Source organism: Xiphias gladius, chromosome 5 (genome assembly GCF_016859285.1).
Source record: "Xiphias gladius isolate SHS-SW01 ecotype Sanya breed wild chromosome 5, ASM1685928v1, whole genome shotgun sequence".
Taxonomy (NCBI): domain Eukaryota; kingdom Metazoa; phylum Chordata; class Actinopteri; order Istiophoriformes; family Xiphiidae; genus Xiphias; species Xiphias gladius.
Window position 1 is genome coordinate 7,164,128 of NC_053404.1, and position 22,055 is coordinate 7,186,182.

At 36.8% G+C, this 22,055-nt stretch overlaps 1 protein-coding gene across 1 annotated transcript; it reads left to right on the plus strand.

Moving 5' to 3' along the window:
* The first annotated feature begins 677 nt into the window (after positions 1 to 677).
* palmdb (palmdelphin b) lies at positions 678 to 20,711 on the plus strand. The gene is made up of 7 exons (XM_040127527.1): positions 678 to 722; positions 3,296 to 3,376; positions 5,370 to 5,500; positions 12,154 to 12,268; positions 13,823 to 13,847; positions 16,098 to 16,208; positions 19,525 to 20,711. Exons 1-7 carry the CDS (start codon positions 678 to 680, stop codon positions 20,709 to 20,711), a joined length of 1,695 nt encoding a protein of 564 aa, XP_039983461.1.
* The last annotated feature ends 1,344 nt before the right edge of the window (positions 20,712 to 22,055 follow it).

The window sequence follows — 22,055 nt, forward strand, 5'->3', positions numbered from 1 at the left end:
TTAATTGCATTATAATTAGATTTCTGATATGTTTATCCACATAGTTAGGATCAAACATAAGCTGAGGTTTCTGTAGTGTTATTTCCAATTCACATAGTGTAATTAATAATAGAGTAATGATTGACCCCTCATCCCCACCATGCACATGTGCATGCACACTCATAGTACACACACAATGGAATAAACCAAAATACAATACATATTTCCTCACTAACATACTGTACTACAATATAATGGGTTTTTCTAGACTAGAGATTTACTTAAAGTGACCCTGGGTTATGTGAACAATGCCTCCAATTAAAATTAATTAACAGTTATTAACATAATAATCCTTAAATAAATAAAATGAACATTTTACTACACTATTTGTGTCTTTTTCAGTAACAATAAAGAAAAGTAAAATTTTGGAGGTATTTGCTAACCTGTTGTCATGGCAGTATTTTGTGGTGACAAGAAAAGATGTAGAATTAAAAAGATCTCTTTAGGCTCCACCTCTACCTGAGCTCTACCTCATATACATTATTTTTTTCACTTGTCTTTGTATTTACACAGCTATCCATGAAAGGTCTTGAAAAATATAGAGTTTTGCTACTGAGTTTAGAGTTTTGAAAGTTGGCCTATCACTTCCTGCTACAATTAATTCACTGTCATGTACTCTCTCTGTCCTGTAGGCCGACATGGAGGAGGCTGACCTGCTGAAGGAGAGGCTCCAGGCGATCACAGTAAGGACCTGTCCCGTGCCTCTGTTAGTAATAGGAAAAAACTAGGATACAAATAATCTTTGTAGTGGTGATCTCTTATTGCTGGTTCCTCTCCTCCAGCAGAATTATTAGTCTTCTTCATGTAACTGATGAAAGATGTCCATATATTTTCACCTGTCAATTTACAGTTTCAGAGAAATTAATTGTGGTTATATTAAGGATGAGCCATTATGAAACCCTTTAAACAGCAGTGTGCACAACCAACTCAAATGTGGCTCATATGCAGAATTAAGTCATAACTCAGAGCAACATGCAATGGTTCAACAGATAATGTCTTTCTCAAGCAAATCATGTTCCTATGTATTACCATCCTTGAAATCTCTGCAGATAATGTCTTATTTGTAGAAGTTTCTAGCAATATAAGTAACTGCATCCCAGTGATTGTTTAGGCTGAAGAGAGAGCCAAGAAGCAGCACTGAAACAGGAGTCGTTACAAAGCAGAGTCGGAAATAAAAAGTGTGGGTGCGTTGTTGCAGGATGATAGAGCTGTAGAGGAAAACCTTCAGAATTCTGGCTGTGCAGGTCAGTTCCCCTGGCAGAGTGCAGTGAGGCAGCATAACCTTTATCTGTGGTTGAAAGATGCAAGAATCATGAAGATAAACTGACGTGGTTCTAGAGCTATGTAATTATCATTGACCTGAGAGAAAACCAGAGACATGTATCTTTCTCTCCCTGCTGTGGGGTCGGGATGGGGATCAGTGTGATTCACTCTGTTCTCTATTTTTTAAAATTTACTTAGTTTGTCCATCACAGCCAGTATTTTAGAAAGCACTATTGGGATTTTGATGATATTTGACATGTAATCATGAGAAAAGACATGTTTACTGCCTTAACAATTACTATTGTTAATTATAATAGAGACAAAAGCTAATTAGTTTTAGGATAAACCAAACCTTAGTCACCTTTAATCTCTAGTGGACACAGCAATTGCTCCATCTTTACAAACTCTTCTAAAGTTCTACTGTTCTATAGCCAACTTTTGATTAAACCTACCACTATAAATTAAAATTTTTGAGGAGATCCAAAAGTTTCCATCTGATGTATATTATATGATACCAAATATTTCTTACTGAATTTAGATAAATGTGTATCAAATGATCCACAAAACATCTAGAATATTTTTATTTGGTGAAATGGTGCAGCCAAAAATTATAGAGTGTAGGAATTCAATACTTCACTGAGTTTAAACATCTTTGTTGCTTAAATCGTTGGAACTAATAGATATATAATATGTAAAATATTCACACAGTGGCTTAATAAAGTCTTAAAATAGGTGTTGGACTTAAAATCAGGGCTGATACAGTGTTTTCTTTTCTTTTCTTTGCATACACCACTAAAAATGCCATTGTTTTTCTGTCTGCTTAAACAAATTTTATTTTCACACAGCCAATTGTTTTAAAATTGTTTAAGAGTCAGTGTACTATTATTGACTGACAGCCACACTGCGAAAGGAGTATTTGTGATGTTTAATGAAAGGGTTTTTTTTATTCCTTTTTTTATTCCTTTCACTCACCAAAATCACATTGACTTCTTCTTGTTTGCAAAAAGCAATGAGTTTGGGGGTTTCAGTTGAGCTGAAAAATACAGGGGACATTTTAGTTTTTAAGAGAAAACTTGTTTATATACTTTTGGAGAGGATTGCCAAAACTGAGTACTGCAAAGTATGTTTATTACAAGTGAGTGAATGTGATTTGTAGACAAATTGAACTCATCTGAAAACCCCACCCATCTGATATCTGAAAGTGGAATACAAACTTGATGAGTAAGGTGGGTCATTTGATCAGTAAACCCAGTTAATTATCATAGTGCCAGTTGTCTCTGTAAAATGGTTTTCATGGTCCAGACATTTCAACAAACTGACATCACTGAGTTTGACAAAGTCAAGCGCAGACAGAGACTGGGCTATAAATACCAGCAGACATCATCAAGGAGATCCCTTTCACTGGGGCTTAGTGCCACACTGATCCAGGATCCAGGAGCTGATTTTAGCCCACAGTGAACCCCCTCAGTGTGACATCCAGGAACACAGGGCTTGTGTTTTGAAGCTGATTGAAAGATTAAAGCCATTAAGTAGTGTGTTTGTCTGTGATTATGCAGGCAGGACAAACGTGTCCATTTTTAAAAATGACTTTAAATGTACACTTTATCTTCATTTTAAATTAATTAACTTTTCTACAAGAGGTGCTTATTAACAAAGAAAGTTTTAGTGGTTGCAATTGGACACACACACACACACATACAAACACTCAAACACACACACACACACACACACACACTCGGACACACACACACACACACACACACACACACACACACACACACACACACACACACACACACACACACACACACACACACAACAGATACATTGGGTCAGACCATGAAGGTTGTCTTGCTTTTTAGCTATTTATGGCTGGTGGTGTCCAGCTGTCAGCTAAGGTTGGAGTGTCAGCACAAGAAGACAACAGGTGGAATAGTTTCCATGCTGTAAAATGTACACTTGATGCAAACATGTGTTTGACTTACCCCCACAGGACAAAAGAAGAATCCAAGAGGACATTGCCAAGAAAAGGAGAAAGATCGAAGAGGAGAAATTGAAATTCCAGTACATAAAGGTATTTTTACCGTAATAACAAGAAAACTAAAATCCAGGAGAAAATGTAATGTACCAGATGTGTCAAAATGTGTTTCTAGCATATTATTCCATCTAATAAAGAACACTACAGCATAGAAAGGTATCCCTAGCCGACACTGAACAGAGACTGTAAAGACCCGCAGGACGAACACTGGGATGAAGGTTTTGTGATTTAATTTACTTTCTCGAAGCAAATAACAGCTCAACAATCGCCGTTTCATTTCTGTACAATCTCAGACATAGACACAAAAGACCAGACCTTAATTTCACAAATATTACCTTGAGTCCCTCTGCAGTAGCATTATATAACTTTGTAATATTGTTCTTATTCTACCTACACCTATTCCACTTCAGCCCAGGTGAAAGTGCTAGCATTTTAACCTACATTACTGTCAGAGTCAACCTGTTCTGGCCCACAATCCCTGTTTATAAATTCTAAAATTATAAGCCATATGAAATCCAATATTTTCATGTAAATTATTAGATTTGTAAGAGTAAGGGAGATATTAGGGTGCTTCAAATTTATCATATAGAAGTGAAAGGTTTCAAACTAAGTCTTTTGTTTAAAGCTGCATTAAGTAATTGTATGACCACCACAGGGCCATAAGAGTCGGAAACAGACTCACAGCCGTCGAGTTTTGAATCAATTCTCTGGTCATTTCCGACGCTGTAGTTACTGGTGGTGTTGTATTGGAGTTCATTAGACTGAGAGGGGTTTCTAAGATTTTGTTGTGATTCCCATTACTGTGGGTTTGGCATTTGGAAGGTAGTGTCTGAGTAGCCTGTATGAAATGAAAGACAATGTCACTAAGTCACATCTGACCAGCTAAGCTGCGGTTTAGAAAGGGGTCAGCTAAACTGGAACTTGCAGGGATTTAAAAATGCAGAGACCTGATTCCTCTGTTAAAATTTGCAGAAAATCTAAATTTCAGCTTAATTGGATGTGTGACGAAGTTACTTTATATCCACCAAAGGTGATTCAGAGGAACACAGGATATGATGTAAGCTTGCTCAAATCAGACAATGGTTAAGGCTGTCTGATGTTTTAGTTCAGTTGATTTTATCAGTATCTGTTGAGAAAGGAAGGGCATAGACAGATTATTATTATTATTATTAATAATAATAATAAACTGAAAACCTGTAAATGATGTGAATCTTTTTTCTTGCATTTATTTATAATATCAGTTTAAATAAGTTATCAGGCTTTAAAAATAAATGGTAGTGAAATTTTTGACATACTATGCACACTTAACAGCCAGTTGTTCCGTTCCTTACTCCCTTATGTTAGATTGATTTTCAATTCTAGCATCTCTTTAGGAACGGTAAATATAGATATTCAACAGTAAATATATATATATATATATATATATATATAATTTTTTTTTTTTTTTTTTTTTTTACCTGAAAAACATTTTTAGTACTCTTTCCAGCCTTGAGCTGTGTTCCGAGTTTTCCCCTTAAGCTACAACTGCAACCAGTGAGGAGGTAGGACAGTAACCTGTATAAAGATTGTAGGGCAAAACACCAGGGCAAAGATGCAAAGATGTCTGTGAAGCACTAGCCACTGCTTGAAAATAATAATTGCTGTGAGCACAGTAAAAGCCACAAAGATGAGCATAGCAACATTTTCATCAGATAGTAGACAGTAACAAGACTTGTGTCACCAGCATGATCCAATCTATAGAACTGTGCCCTTACTCTATACTGAACTCTCGTACAATTTGTACATATACTTACACTGTACTCACCGAAGAATGGGAAACTCTGAGGGCATGTAATGGAGAGCATGCGATTGGCAAGGTCTTGAAAGATCCAGGGCTTAAGGGAACAGAGAGGTTGTGAAGCTTAGGGGGGATCAAGAGACAAGGCAGGTGTCATCATGAAACAAACAACTTTTATTATATGAATAAAATACTAAATACAGTTGGAATTTAAAACTGAGCTTCCTGTCTGTTGGTTTGTTTCACTGACAGAAGAAAGCCCTGAGGGAGCAGTGGCTGATGGATGGCCTGAGTCAGCAGTCAGAGCAAGAACAGGAGGTCATGAGGCTTCAGGCTCAGAATGAACAGCAGCAGAGTGATCAGCTGCAGAGCAACATCCTCAGGTAACCCGGGCCTGAATGCACCTGGAAACTATAGTAAATCCCATAGTACCTCCCACAGTGGACACAACCGGCAGATAAACTTGATGAAGAAATTAATGTGGGTGAAGGCATTGGATCAGGTGCACTGACGCCTGTAAAGTGAAACTTCAGTGATCATCAGTGGGGAAAACTGGTTGCTTCAGAAACCAATAGTAACAGACTTTAGAGTCACTCTGGTCAAACTCTGAAATGCTATATGAACTATACAAACAAGATGTTCACACAAACTAGGTTAGGGAGCACAGTGATAGTGACAAGATCTCACATTTGAGTTAGTTTCTTGCCTTTTTTCCAGGAGTTGTTTTGGCCTATTGAACTTTTCTATACTATATGAGGTACCTGAAATCTGACCACTGAAATAGACAAAAATAAAAATAAATAGATAAGCAAACAAATACAGTAATTCAAATAATTTCAAGTAATTCAAAATAAAACACTTTATTTAAGCTGTATGTTTTCCTCTATCATAAAGGCATAGGTTTGGAGTGAGGAGAAATAAGAAAAAACTGAATTCTGTTTCCTGCATTTCTATTCACTTTAATCACTTTGTCATATAAGAAATCACCATTAAATTTGTAATGGTGCTTTCCATTGTATTTGCATATGCCCTGATAGACCAGCTGACATAAAGAGTGAGGGGAGTTTAAATAGGGGAATTGGGGAATTCCACTTTCATCTGATTTCTTTCTCTTCCTCTAATTAAGTGGTTGATATCCAGTATAACAGAAGCATACCACCAACTAATCTTCATTTTTAACCTAACCTTTATTTCTGACATGGTGCTGCTTTCACCTTCAACTATCGTTGTGATGGTTCTAGTGGTGGGGACACTGACTGACCACAGTGTAGCATGAATGGTGATGTAAAGCTACTGTCAGGCTCTTCGTGTCTCTGCTGGCAAGACAGGGAGCTCAATGGAGCTTTGACAGTCAAAACAGCAGAAATATATTTACTGTCAGTTTGAAATGGGAAACAAAAACCAGTCTCCTGTGTCAACATCCAGCATGACTTTGTCGCTCTAAAATGTCACGTGACTTTAGGTGTGTGATTGTGTGTGTGTGTGTTATTAAAAACTTCCACTGGCAAACAAGGGAGTGCTAGTGGCTAGCTGTGGATGAAAAGAAATGGAGAAAATAATTTTACTGATCTCTAAATGTGACCAAGAAACACACCATACTGTGGTCTGACATAGCTATGAAATACTTAGCTTGACCATTTTATCATGAACCTTCTTAAAACTGAGCTAGAAGAAATTAAATAATGAATACCATTTTGGTTCTTTTATCAACCAAAATCAGTTTCTCAATACATTTCAGGTGAAAAAAATAAAGGTTGTTGAAATACTGAGTCATGTTTCATCATACATCCATGATGCTGAGCTTTTATATTTTGACTGATTCATTAACCACAACCTCCTCCTTAGGCAGACTTTGTGGCTCTATAACAACATCACCTGACTTCCTCCTTTGTTCCCACCATGATTCTGACGGCCACTAGAGGGCTCTGTCACTTGAACATAAACATCATTTTGGAGCTAAAAAGACAGATGTCTAACATGACCACCAGATATCACTTAACAACAGAACATAACTAAAGGTCGTAATAAAACACTTGCACAAACGACCTATGGGATCCTTTTTTATAGGGTGACAGACTCATGCAGACACATACAAGCTAGTTTTGAGCAGAAAAATTTAGTTTTTATACACACATTATGTGTTTATTGTTTGAAAAAAAAATCGCCTGTATTCACATTATATGCCAACAAGAATTAATGTGACTTTGTGCAAAGAAAAAAAAGGAAAAAATAGAACAGACCCCTTATCACAGGTTATAGCCTTGGACATGAGAACTAATTGGTCTAAACAAAGAGTAATTTTTCCTTTTCGAATTATTTAATTTTAAGGATTTTAGATTTAAGATGACTGATACCGACACTCAGGTTGGAAGCCACTATATTACACCAATCTGTGACCTGGACACATTTTTTTAACTTAAATAATTATACTTGCTTATGTACAGTTTAGTGATATTTGCATTTGTATTCTTACACTATTTGTTTTTTGTTTTTGTTTTTTACTGTGAAAGAAAAGAAAATGAGCAGAGTAACTAACTGAATAATTGAAAAATAATTAGTTAATTAAAATACATATACACACACACAATTGCCATTTTTGCCCATTTGAGTAATCCATTATGACAGAGTGACAACATGTTTTTAGAAATTCTTATTTACAAAAGTATTCCGACCCTTTGCTGTGGCACCCCAAATTGTGGTAGGGTCCATTCTGTTTGCCTTAATTATCCTTGAGATGTGGCTAGAACTTGATTGGAGTGCACCTGTGGGAAATTGTGCATATGACAGCCCGCTTGGAGTTTGCCAAATGGCATTTGAAGGACTCTGAGAGCATGGGGAAAAAGATTCTCTGGTCTGATGAGACAAAAATTTAACCCTTTGGGTAGAACTCTATGTCTGGCAAACAACAGGCACTCCTCATCATCTAGCTAATACTGGCTTACTGTAATATCTACAGTGAAACATTGTGGTGGCAGCATCATGCTATGGGTATGCTTCTCAGTGGCAGGGACACGGAGACTGGTCAAAATTAAGAGAAGGATGAATCAGGCCAGAGAATAATTCTGTAAATAAGAAATTTCAGTTTTTGATTGCAAAATTTTCCTAAAACATATTTTCATTTTGTCATTATGGTTTATTGAGTATAGATCGATGGGCAAAAATTGCATTTTTTAAGCTTTTACAATTGAGTTCACTAAAGAATATTGTGTGCAATAAGCGAAAGGGTTTGAATACTTTCTGAAGCAGACACACACACATATACACACACACACACACATACTGTACATACAGTACATGGAGACATACGTACATGTAAACATACACAAATTAAAAGAAATACATTAATAATATTAAGCACAAGAATCTTCACACACAGAAGGAAAAAAGACAGGGAAAAAAACCTCAACCAATCACATTGAACTACCATCAATATTAAATGATAATTTTGACTGTCAATTTAACATTGCACAACACTTTCTTCCCAATGCTGAATTATTATTTTCCCTCGCCATTTCTGCCTCCTCTGGTGGTTAAGTCCTCCATATTATTGAGTTATTTAGTTGTTGGCCTCATATTAAATCCATTTACTCCACTGCCTTGCATTATTCTAGCTCTCGATTTCTAGTTCTACAGGTTATTCTTCCCATTTCTAAAATTTCGTTTTCTTTTGACTTTTTTGTTATTTGTTTCATAGCTACAATTCTGTGAAGGTCTATCTCTATTTATAAAGTGAGCTCAGATGAACCTATACCTAAAACAATACATTTTGGTTCAAGTACTTTTTTAATTTGAAATATTTTTTATAATAGAAAACTATAATTAATTGCAAGAATCTTTTAAGTATTAGGTAGAAAAAGAAAACATGAGTGACATGAGTGATCTGTGTTCTTTTCACCACATCTTCTGTGTCATCTGGCTTGGACAAACCGAGAAACATCCTCACAGTAAAAGTAAAATTCATGTACTCTTCTGTGATTTGTTAATCAATTACAAAAAAAACCCCATCTTTTTTATGGAAACCACCCCATTATTGACCCTATGATCAATAATTACTATCTTAAGTTAAAATATTCTTTAAAAAAAGAAAAAGAAAAATAATAACTTAGGTAAGACGCTGTTGACATCAGTTTAATCATCATCTTAGCCTTTGGATGCTTTTGGGGAGGAGATTTTAGGAGTGTTTGGGAGCACAGGACATTAAGTGCTCGGAACCATCACCAACTCACTGATAGGCTTGTTTCCTAAGGCTGGCACTGTGCACGCATTTATGTGTATGTGGTCCATAGTGGGAAACAGTGAGGGATTAGGATGAGATTGTTTCACCTGAACTCCCCGTCAGCAGCATATGTGTCAGTCAAAGCAAAGACAGTTAACCTTCTCAACAACAACACACAACTTGTTCAACCTATAACTACATGGTTTAGTCATATATGTCTTTCTATGAGAGGCTGGAGAGGTTATGAGTGTAATCATTCTTGAATTATGATTTTGTGATCACAGCATATCAAGCTTTCTTTTATCATGATTACAAAAATGTTTTGAACAGTATTGATTATTTTGAATTAATATTGTCAGTGGTGGAAGAAGTATTCATATCCTCTACTTACTGTAAGTAAAAGTAGGAATGCCACAATTTTAAACTACTTTGTTGCTAGTAACTAGTCCTGCATTCAAAAAGTTAGTTATCAGCAAAATGTAGCCTACTTAAAGTAACTTAAATAAAAGTACTTATTATGCAGAATGGCACCTGTCAATGTTCCATGCATGCTATTATATATCATAACAGATGGATTTTGAATTATTTTTCCCATTGCATTTATGTGTAAGCTAAATTTGTCTCATTGAGGCAGACCTAATTTAACTATTTTACATACTTTTGGGTAATTTATTCTAAAGAATGTATAGAATTTTAAAAGCTGATAATTCAGTTGTATGTGCACATTAATTTGTAAAGTAACTAGTGACTGCAGCTGTCAGATAAATGTAGTGAAATTACAAGTATAATACTTCCCTCTGAAATGTAGTGGAGTTAAAGTAGGAATTACCATGAAATGGAAATAATTGAGTAAAGTACAAAAACCTCGAAATTTTACGAAAATGCAGTACTTGAGTAAATGTACTTAGTTATATTCGAACACTAAATATTACATGATGATGAAAAAGAAAAGCATCAATACATCAGTGACATCAGTTTCCAGTTTCCATTTGATTCTGCTGCGAAGTCTGTTTAAACATTTTCACAAACCAAAACTGCATGTGTTAGATACAGGTACAAAGAGTTATATCTGCAGTAGAACCAGGGCTCTAATCTTTAATCAGTAAATTTCGGGTGCTTGGTAAAGCAGAGAGCTGCAACAGCTAGACCTAACACACATAGTGTGGGGGCAGTATATCTTAACTCAAATGTTCCATCATTGTGAGATAATTGTTATGAATAGGAGAGGCTGGTATTATTGTGCCTAACCCAACATGTCAATAAATGATTACCAGCTGCGACGGCATGATTGGTATTGTTTTCACGTTGTGAGTCTGTGTGTGTGTGTGTGTGTGTGTGTGTGTGTGTGTGTGTGTGTGTGTGTGTGTGTGTGTGTGTGTGTGTGTGTGTGTGTGTGTGTGTGTGTGTTTGTCATCATGGCCAAAATGTGGTCCTGGAGACACCTAAGGTAGCAGGAGGCACTTTTGAGTACTTTGGCAGGTCTTTATATGTCTGTCTGTCTGTGGAAAGATTTTGTAACCACAGTCACAAAACGTTACAGGCGGGTAGTTGAGTTCAAAATTAAGGCCAAGGTCGAAGATGGCCGTGGCCTGACCCATGAATACTGAGTACTAATGTAATAATGGAGCAATAACTACTGAGTACTCATGAGTCGGAACGTCAACATGTTAATGGGCAACTCAGCTTGAGTGATCCCATTGCAAGATGGTGTCTAGTGTTCACGTTTAGTTTCATTAAAGTCTTTTTGTCTCTCTTTCTAGCCATACGCTTTCTCTCTCAGTCTTTCAAATTTATTGGTCCTGTAATTTATTTGTTCCTGTAATATATATGCTGTATACACCATTCAGCCGCAACAACTGGGTTTAATGTTGTGGCTGAATGGTGTATACAGTATATATACATTATACACTATATAATACAGGGTAATAATAATAAAGTCTGAGACCACTTACCCAAAGGGAAAGGAAATAGTAAAAAAAAGCCAAAAGAAAACAAGAAAATGAAAACAAATAAAACTTAAGGTCCTGTTAGCTTTGTTTGAATCTTTCAATCACATCTTGAGTGGATGGTTAATCCCTAAATTCTCATCACATGATTTAAGTATGAAACGTCAGTCAATAATGACTGATATATAAGCCATATATGACCACCTATGGTGTTACTGGGACACAGAACACATCATCATCATCATCAACTGCTCCTTCTCCCTGTCCTTAATTCCTTAAATTGGCACATTCCACCTTCAATAGTTAGTATGTGCCAGATTTACCAACCCTTGCCCCCCCCCCCATGCCCCATCTACCCTCTATTCATCTTCTTTTCCCTTTCCTGTGCATGAGCACAAACTGTTTTTAATTGGCAGGAATAGTGTGATGTGGCTTGGTCCGAGGTACTTTGTTTATTTCCCATTTACAGAGCCAGGGGTGTGTAGGAACACTGGATTTCGTTTCAGTGCGCACACAGAATGGACAGCTAGTGGACCGTGAGAGGATATTTGCTGATTTTGACAAAGTGTATTGATTAGAATTGCTCACTATACCTTTAACCTGATATTCAGCTCTTAACCTCAAAGCAGAAAATTTTACATAAGTACAAACTTATGTTTTAGGTTACTATGTGTTGGAAATACATAATAAGTAAACACATCAACACTACCCAGAATGCCATGTCTGGAGAAAAAAAGCACTGAGGCAAGTATGGTTTGCTGGCTTATCAAAAGCCATTCAAATACTTCCTTGCTGCTGTTAGGAGCTGCTGAAAATGTTGTTCAGCTAAGTGCTTGTTCCATTAATGAACACAGTTTATTTTCCTCTTCTACAGAATACAGAAGGAGATTAAGACCTTGGAAGCACAGGAGCTCAGTATCTCTGCCAATGAAGAAGTTGTTCTGAAGCGGTTAAAAGAGGTGGAGAGGACCGCTGAAGACATTATCAAGGTAGGCTCAAATCAACTGGCTGCCTTTTAATACTCTGCTTGCTGTGTGTTCCTTGCTGATTCTGGGTTGTAATAATACTACAATATGCAACCTTTCAACTCAAGGCCATGTAGCATGATGCTCTAATAATCCTTTATCTTATAACAAACTGCCATTTGCTGATTCCTGTTGTTAGAATGAAGTCAAGACATGGGTGTGTATTTTTGAAATATTTCTACATCTCTTGAGAAGTTAACCCAGCATTTTAGTTGCCCTATACAGACACTGAGGCAGAAAACACTGTGCATTTCATATGCAGAAAAAAAGTCAAATCACTGCTCTCAGCTCTGAACAATGAAGTGACAACGGCACTTTAATGGTTTCCTTTATAGATACTTGATACTTTCTGACAGATAAAGTTGTATTTAGAGTCTTGTGCTTTACTGTCCTATTTTCGACCAGTGTTCAATTCTAACATTATACTAGAACAATAACTGTAAATAAAACTATTATTATTTATAATATTAATAATATTATTTTTTTAACCTAAAAAGAAAGATTTGGTGTACCTTCTCCAGGCCTAAGTTTTTTCTGCAGGTACTCGTTTCAGTCTGCATATTTCCCCAACAACCTCCAACAATAAGGTAGGGCAGCCTGTATATAGCTGGAGAGACAACATGCAGGGCAAAAATAGCTTGCCAGCTGATGGCCCACCTCATCTAAAAGGGATATGTTGGTGTGTACGTGTTGCTTCAGGTAACGAGACCATGAAATATAATCCAGTTTGGTCAGTACTAGTAACAGATCCATGAGTTTCGCGGTTTAACACACACGTTTTGCTGCACAGTACTATAAAAAAATTCATATAAATAGTGTTTACATTCCAAAGTATTTTGGAATGTTTGCTTGCGCATATCTGTTTGGCCACCACATTTTGTTGCTGGATGATGCTGCATCTAGCACACCCAAGTTTAAGATTAGGGAAGAATAAATTCCTCTGAAGAACTCTGGAAATTATACAGTGGAGTCCAAAAGACTTTCAGACACCACTGTAGACACTAATAGTTTGCTACAACTAATGTTATTAATAACCTCGCAGCAGTCACCAGTGGGCCATTGAGAGTATAATATCACTTCAGCAACAAGTGGATAAACTAAAGCCATAAACAAACTACTATATAGCCTGAACTCAGCTCACTGCACATTAAATCCAAATCTCAATGTTTTGTACCCTACTTCTACTCTTCCTCCAATCTCTGCTTATTTCTAACAAGAAGAAATCACTGAGGACTGTGTGGGTGTGCTTTGGTTCACAAGAGGCTGCTTTGAGTGAATAGAGTGACAGGTAAATGGATTGCTCACATGGTGGGCGTGCAGTGTACAAGGACTACTGTGAATAATTTTCTTACCGGTTGCTGCCTGTATTTAGTATTAAAGACACAGTGGAATAACTGTGATTTTAACTTGACATAGTCACGGACTGCTGATGAACACCATTAATCTTTAGTGATGTAATGTTGACTTCCTGCTGCCTCTCGCCACTTTGACCCTCAACGATTCTTCCTTCACATGTAGGAGCTAAATGCAGAGTTCCAGGCAGGTAAACAATTCTGGAGCATTTTGGTGTGCTGTGATTGGTAAATTTCTTGCTTAAAATTCCTATACACTTTTCTGTGACAGTAATTTTTTTCTGAAAGACTAATAAAATATGCTGTATTAACATTAATAACATTATCCATTCATCTAATATCTATACTTGCTTATCCTTGAGGGTGTCAGATCTGACATTATTTGACATATATTAACAAATCATAAATGTTAGTGATCTAAATGGTCATAATATTCCATCTTGATATACTAACCTCTTTTAACCTTTAACATTTATTGTTTATCTTAGACAGCAATGGCTGGTTACTCATTTTTAAGGACCATTATTTAAAGATCATGATTTAATGCATGTTAAAAGCATATTTTATGCCAGCCATCATCATCACTGAAATCCAGGATTTTATTTTCTTGAAATAACAAATTATGATTTTCTGGTATTTCAAGTCGTTTGTTTTTCTTTCAAGTTGTTATTTGAAGATAATGATTTAAATGTTTAATCATCTTGAAATAACTCTTTGATTAGAGCTTAATTGTGTTATAATGGGAATGTATAGGCCTAAAGCATACAGTATATACCCTGTCATTTTTACACTTGTCTCTTCTGAATAGTATTTCTCTAAAGACTGAGACAAACTTACTTGGACAGACCGTAAAAAACACATTCAGCGATAAATTAACAAGTTCTGATGACCACAAAACTATGTATCATATCTCTACTAAGTTGTAAAGGAAATGTTCAAGATTCTGGAAGAGAACATCAGTTTGATTTTTTTCAGAATGAGATGTTCAGATCGATATCAATCTCAAATCTCTGTGATAAGCAGCTGGACTCACGATGTGATTAGCCTAGCTTAGCATAAAGACTGGAAGCAGGAGGAAACAGCTAGCTAGGCTCTGTCCAGAGTTAAAAAATATACCTACCAACACCTCCAAAGCTCACTATTTAACATACTGTATCCTGTTTGATTAAAGTGGCAGTCTTGAAGATATTAGTCATGTTTGATTTGGCAAAAATTGTAGTTATTGCTGGTAACAGCAAATGCGGTTTAATACTACAGGTCACAGAATTCTGGGGGCAGCCATATAATCTATTGCCATTTTTCAATCATCCTGTGAGCTACAGTGATTTGATTTTATGTTGCACACGGCATTAGTCTGCGAACAGCAGGGCACAGTGAAAGTATTTGGTTACCTTGTTGAGAAGTTGGAGGTGTGCAGCCTGTCACCTGCAACTTTTTATCTCACATCTCAATGTGGTGTTCCTTCTTGTTCCATTACTCCCTGCAATATTTTAAGCTGATCCATTGTCCAAAAATGCTGAAAATGAACGTTGTCTTGTTTTGTAGATGCATTTTTGATTAACGACAGTGGTTTGGTGCTAAGCTCACTGATACATTGCATTTCCTGTGACTACGTCATAATTAAAGTCAACTCGTGTTTCTCCAGTTAAATGCTTTTAATGTGAAGATGCAGCAGTAGAAAATGTTTTGTTAGCATTAACAGTGACATAATACAATATTTTTTCTGGGAATGTCACCACAGACTCCCAAATATATATATAATTGCAATACTTTCATCAGTTAGCCATAGGCTCAGTCCCCATGTGTGTCATTTGGAGATAGATAGCGATTCAACAGGGTTTATTTGAATAAATCTTTGAGATTGCCTCTTTAATTTATATACAAACCAAAATGTAAATACATCAGTTTGCAGTTTTAGGGGGAGTTACATGTTGGAACTACTGTATTTCTGGACAGACAACAGTTCTCCCATCCGACCAGCACAAATTGTCATTTTTACATTTACAACAAGATACAATGTGTAACACTGGTGAGTTTAAAAGATGTTGGTAGGTCTAACTTTGAACTTTGGATAGAAACATACTGGCTGTTTCCCCTGTTTGCAGTCTTTATGCTAAGATAGGCTAACCATGAATCCGGTTCTGTACCAATAACACAGACATGAGACTGATATCCATCTGAACACCTTCTCTCTGTAAGAAAGTGAACACGCATATTTCTCAAAAATCTTGAATTGTGCCTTTAAAATATTTTCTTGGGATAATGGGCTTAAAAAATATAATAATTTCTTATCTTGTGATGAATACATAACTGGGTCATGAATGGTACCATATTAATGGTTTGACACCTTGGCATAACAAGATCCTTAAATGGTGATCTTTTAAAATTCTTAGCTTTTATAGTTTTTTCTTGTATTTCACTGGTAATATTTTTCTCCTCAGATGTGACACATCATGTCCCCACTCCACATCCAGATATGCCATCATTCATCCCACTAACACCAGCAAAAACACCTCCTATATGTAAGCCTGGTAGTGAAGAACCAAAGAAAGGTACAGACCTCATATAGCTACTGAATAGGTTGAAAAACAGCTTCTGCTTTCCCGGACTAATCATACAATCGTCAGGATAATGTGTTGAAAATATTATGAGACAAGTGGTACACAATGAGATAGAAACAAAATATAATACAAGCTGTGGACAGATTTTTTATGGTCGCCAGCAATGTCACAGCTTAGTCTCTCAGCTTGGTTATGCAGACATCCATTTTGCGCTCTTGAGTCATAGTTGTCTGCTTAAGATTGGCTGTTCTGACTGAAAATGCCTCCTGGTTCCAATATGCTATTTTAAAAGATGTAATTTTACATTTCACCAGGATACAAATTATGAAGCAATTAGATTTCACTGTGAGGAGAACAGAACATTTCCGTGTCTACCATTTTGGAACTTTGCTGAAGTCATACATTAGAGAAAGCAGTGTTTTCATCAGAGGGAAAAAAAGATAAGAGCCCACTGACTTTTATTTGGAGCTTTCAATAGTGAAAACAGACTCACGTTTTGACACAACTGTGTTTTCATGAGAGTCAAATTGGACAAAGACATGAGGCAGATATAGAGTTAGGCAATTAAGTATTTGGACAGTGACAAAATTTTTCTTAATTTTGCCTCTGTGCACCACCACAGTAGATTTGAAACAAAGTCATCAAGATGAGACTGAAGTGTAGATCTTCAACTTTACTTCAAGGGTTTAACAAAAATATTGTATTAACCGTTAAGGAATTACAGTCCCTCATTTTTAGAGGCTCAAAATTATTTGGACAATGGACTGACAATCAGTTTCAGGGCCAGGTGTGGCCTGTTCCCTCATTATTTCATGACAAATTAAGCAGATAAAAGGTCTTGAGTTGATTCCAAGTGGTGAATTTGCATTTGGTAGGGAACTCTCAATATGCAGTACAAAGAAGTGTTGATGAAAATGAAGGAGGCCATCCTTTGGCTGAAAAAACAAAACAAAAAAAACCCATCAGTCAGATAGCAAAACTTTTAGCAGTCCCCAAATCAACAATTTGGTACATTCTTAAAAAGAAGGAATGTACCATCAAGCTCAGCCACATCAAAGGACCTCGAAGACTAAGGTGGATGAGCACAGAATTATTTTCTTAGTGAATAAAAACCCCTTCACAACATGTAGCCCCATCAAGAACACTTGGAGGTAGGTGTATCAATGTCAAGTCTAAACTCTCTCTACACTCAAAAGAACCCTTCATTAATATAAATACAGAGGGTTTACCACAAGGTGCAAACCACTGGTAACACTCAAGAAGAAAAAGGCGAGATTAGCCTTTGCCAGAAAACATCCAAAAACGCCTGCCCAGTTCTGGATCAAGATTCTTTGGACAGATGAAACTAAGATTAACTTGTACTAGAATGATGGAAAAAGAAAGGTATGGAAAAGGAAAGGAACGGCTCATGATCCAAACCATACCACATCATCTGTCAAACATGGTGGAGGCAGTGTCACGGCATGGGCATGTATGGCTGCCAGTGGAACTGGGTTACTGGTGTTTATTGATGGTGACACTGTCTGAAGTGTATAGCACTATACTATCTGCTTAGATTCAGCCAAATGCTGCAAAACTGACAGGACGGTGCTTCACAGTACAGATGGATAATGACCCAAAACAAACGGCAAAAGCAACTGAGGTGTATGTTTACATATGTAGAGCTGTGTTTACATAGAGGCCCTAGGTCAAAGGTCCTCAGACGGTGTCTCACAGTTTGGAAAAGGAAGTTAATGCTTTGTGACTGAAACCATATGTTAGTGACAGTTTTTAGGAAAACAATTGCCTTATTTAAGACTTCTTGGTCAAGACTGGTTTTTAGAGTGGTTCATTGGCTTCACACCCTCCCACAAGCAGATCTGCAGATGCTTGACTTGACGCTGTACTTCTTTGTAATAAACCTTTATAAGGCAATCAAGACGGTATCAGCGGAGTCTCCTTCATCCTCTTCACATCATCAACACCATCTAATAAACTACACAACCCAAAAGCTTCTCCAGGCAAACAAATGGACTATTCTTCAATGGCCAAGTAACTCACCTGACCTCAACCACATTGAGCCTGCCTTGCATTTACTGAAGACAAAACTGAGGGCAGAAAGACCCACGAAAATGAGGGACTATGTATACAAATGGCTGTAATTCCTAAACAGTTAAAACCCTTAACTTAAACCTCAAAGTCTACACTTAAATTAAATCTTGATGGATTTGTTTCAAATCCATTATGGTGGTGTACAGAGGTAAAATTCCAAAAAAAAGTGTGACTGTCCAAATACTTATGTACCTAACTGTACATATAGACAACCTCAAATATTGTCACAAGAGCATTCTTTTTCATTAATTTGTCATAAAAGAGTGGGTTGAATAGGATTTCCAATCTATTTGATAATGAATCCAAGGGCGGGAGTTGACTGCAGCAATATCAAAGTGCGAGACTTTTTCTTTTTCTGAATTTTAGTGAAACTGCAGAGCTTTTTGCATGATTTCATGCAAGAGCATAAAGCTAGATATACAAATCTTATTGTTTGTCCCACATAGACCAAATCATATGAAATGTCAGCATATACATATGTGTGCTGCTTTTTCACCAGAAAGTGGCTATGTAAAAGTCTACTTTGAAGAGGATCCATTATTCTATAGATCTGAAATTCTGTTCAACCCACTACAGATGTACACTCATGTATACCAGTTCTAGGGTTTACTATACTGTGTATGTCCATTTTGACTCTGAAGGAGACAAAGTAATGTTAAAATATTAGTCTGTTATAATCCGTAAATGTTTCTGTCTATAAAGTTAAAATTAGTTCAAATGCCTGTCGCAGTTTTCTAAAGGCCATGGTAACATCTTCAAAAAGCATTTTTTGACCAAACAGTCTGATACCCCAAAATATTCAGGTCACTGTCACATACGACAAAGAAAATCAAGGAAACTCTTAAAAGAGAAGCTGGCACCAATGGATGTTTGTCACTTTTGCTAAAAAAATGATTATAAAAAAAAACAATTGACTAATCAATAAATCAATTACTGTTTCAGCTCTGATTTGGTGAAGGCTATAACGTAATATATAAATGACTGTGTGAGTTACAGGCCATTGCCTTACATTGATCTCAATTAAAATGCCATGTGTAAGTAAGGTATTTTAAGTAAGACAGTATTATGCCAGTTTTCCATGCATACATTGTATTTTACCTTTTTTAACTGATAATCTAACATCGAGAAATGTTCAGAGACAAAAAATGTTATAGAACCATATTTATTTTCTAATTTTTGTCCAAAGACCTTCATCTGAGTCTTTTCTCCATTCCAGCTACATTTGCAATGGAGATCAGTGTAGAGCATGATAAGAGAACAGGCAAAAGTCAGGTGGTCTCTACAGCATACATCACCCCAGAAACAATCCAAGGGAGGGGGTTAAAAGTGTACGATGATGGGCACAAGTCTGTATATGCACTGCATCCAGACAGAGGCAAAATGCACTATAAAGCAGGAGAGATGACACCCACAGAGGTAGAAGAGCTTCTACTTCAGGCCACAGATAAGAACGTGCCCACCGAAGTGCAATACCATCAGCCTGTCTACTCTGTACCCTATACAGGGAGCAGCAGGCCTTCAACACCCAGGACACCAAATAAAACACAGAGGCAAACCCCAACAGCCAGCCCTAGCCCCTTCGGAAGTGCAATCTCATCCAGAAATACAGCTCAAATCCTCAGAGAGGAAAACCAGCAAAGACGAGACTTGGAGGAATTGAAAACTAAGAGCAAAACACCTAGCCATAGCCACTCCATATCAAGAGTCCAAAAATCTGGAGAAGAAATGAAGCTGCCCTATTTCCACATTCCAGGACAATCAAAGACTGACAAGGATATGATTCCACAGCCTGACTTTGGTGCCAGAACTCCACAAGGGCTCACCAATAGTACAACAGATATGAGCAGCCCAAAACTAGCATCTCTGGTCTCAGTTAAAGCCAGGTCTGAAGGAATTCCAGCACCCATACAACCAGTGTATAGGGTTGTAGATAGCCAAAGTCCTCCACTGGCTAGTCACAGGTCTGAAGTTGATCCTGATACCTTGATAGAGAGCTCAGGTGATTTTAACAACCACTCACCCTTCTGTGCAGAGAGTATCACTTCTCTGAACCTTGTCAACACCCTGCAAGACCAACCAGAATCAGAACCTGTCACCATGATCTTCATGGGCTATGAGAACGCTGAGGACGAGAAGGAAGAAGACATGAAGGCGGAACTGGTCATCATACCTAACAGTGAGGATGATGATGATGACGAGGCCCAATATGTTAAAAAGGAAAGTGACAGGGAGGAGTGTCTCTCATACCACCCAGAGGGGTACAAGAGCATAGTCTTCCAACCTAAAGTGGGTCTAGCCAAGGTTACAGGCCGCAGAAGATCAAGCTCTGCTCATCAGAAAGATAAGACAGAATTTCAGCCATTGCCAAGAAAGTGGGTGACTGAAGAAAGAATGAAGGAATAGAATTTATTCTGGTTTCTTTCTTTCTTTCTTTCTCTTTCTTTCTTTCTTTCTTTCTTTCTTTCTTTCTTTCTTTCTTTATTGTCCTTCATTATGTTTTGCCATGGCTCATAGACGAGAACATTTCTTATGTGTAAATGCATAATCTGCAATTCACTTCTCAGCCTTACACTGGATGCCTTTCTTATGCAACAGAAAACTACAACAACTTTTCCTCACATGCCATTTGTTGCAAAAAAAACCTTATCTTGACATGTCTGTGCTTTTTCCTTTTTGAGGAAAACAGCTGACAGCCACAGGCATTGTGTCAGTCAGCCCTTGTGCCTGGATGATTCAGAAAGCTTTATTGCCACCCCCTGGCAAATTAGTTTTATAACACAGTCACATTAACATAGGCACACAGAGTGTTGAAGCTTGAACATTGCGGTTTTATTTTATTTTTTATTTTACGGTACCACTGTTTAAAATGATATACTTTATAAATGTTTCTAAGTTGTACAAAAAATACCTATCAATAGCAAATAAAACTTTTATTAAGTCTTTATAGACTAGTATTAAAACATTTAACACCTTTTAGGTTGCCAGAGATGGAGTCCTTTCTTTGCTGCCATATAGTCACCTCCAGTATAAATTGCTTTGTCTCTTTAATTCATCAGAAAGACCCTTTTAAAGGACACCTAGACCACTTACAATGTTGTGGTGAAGGAAGCCTTTATTGATGCTATACTAACTTACATAACTGCCGATGTGATCACTTATTATAAAGTAAGTAACCCAGGACCTTTTATAACTGCAAATATTAGATTTAAATTCATGATCAGTATTGACTGACTCTTTTTGATGACTTTAGTCATCAAGTCTAAAAATGGAAATGTTAATAAAATGACTTTTGTTCTGGCTGCAGCACTTTACCAGAGCTAGTTATACTATCTTATAAATCAACCAAGGGGATTTTTCACAATCTTCAGCCTGCCTCTGGTTGAAAGTCTGAAACCAGAAGATACATACTTTTTCATCAGGGTAAAAACCATTAATAAAATATTTATTTAAGATTAATAAAGGTATTTGTTACAACTTAGAAACATTCACCAAATATGGCGTATTTTTAAAGTGGTCCCTTTTTTCAAATGAAGGTGTAAATCACGCTGCAGAGAACAAGCCTTTTATTTTTGTTTGTTTTGTAACTGTGTAAACTAACTGAACTGTGTGCTATTAAAAAGATATCTTCATCAACAAATGGTGACAGTGTTGTCTCTGGCAGTAGTCCATTACTGTTAATTTCAACATCTTTTTGTCAACATACTGTAAGTAGATCAAAAGACTTTCCTTTCATTCATGCTAATACAA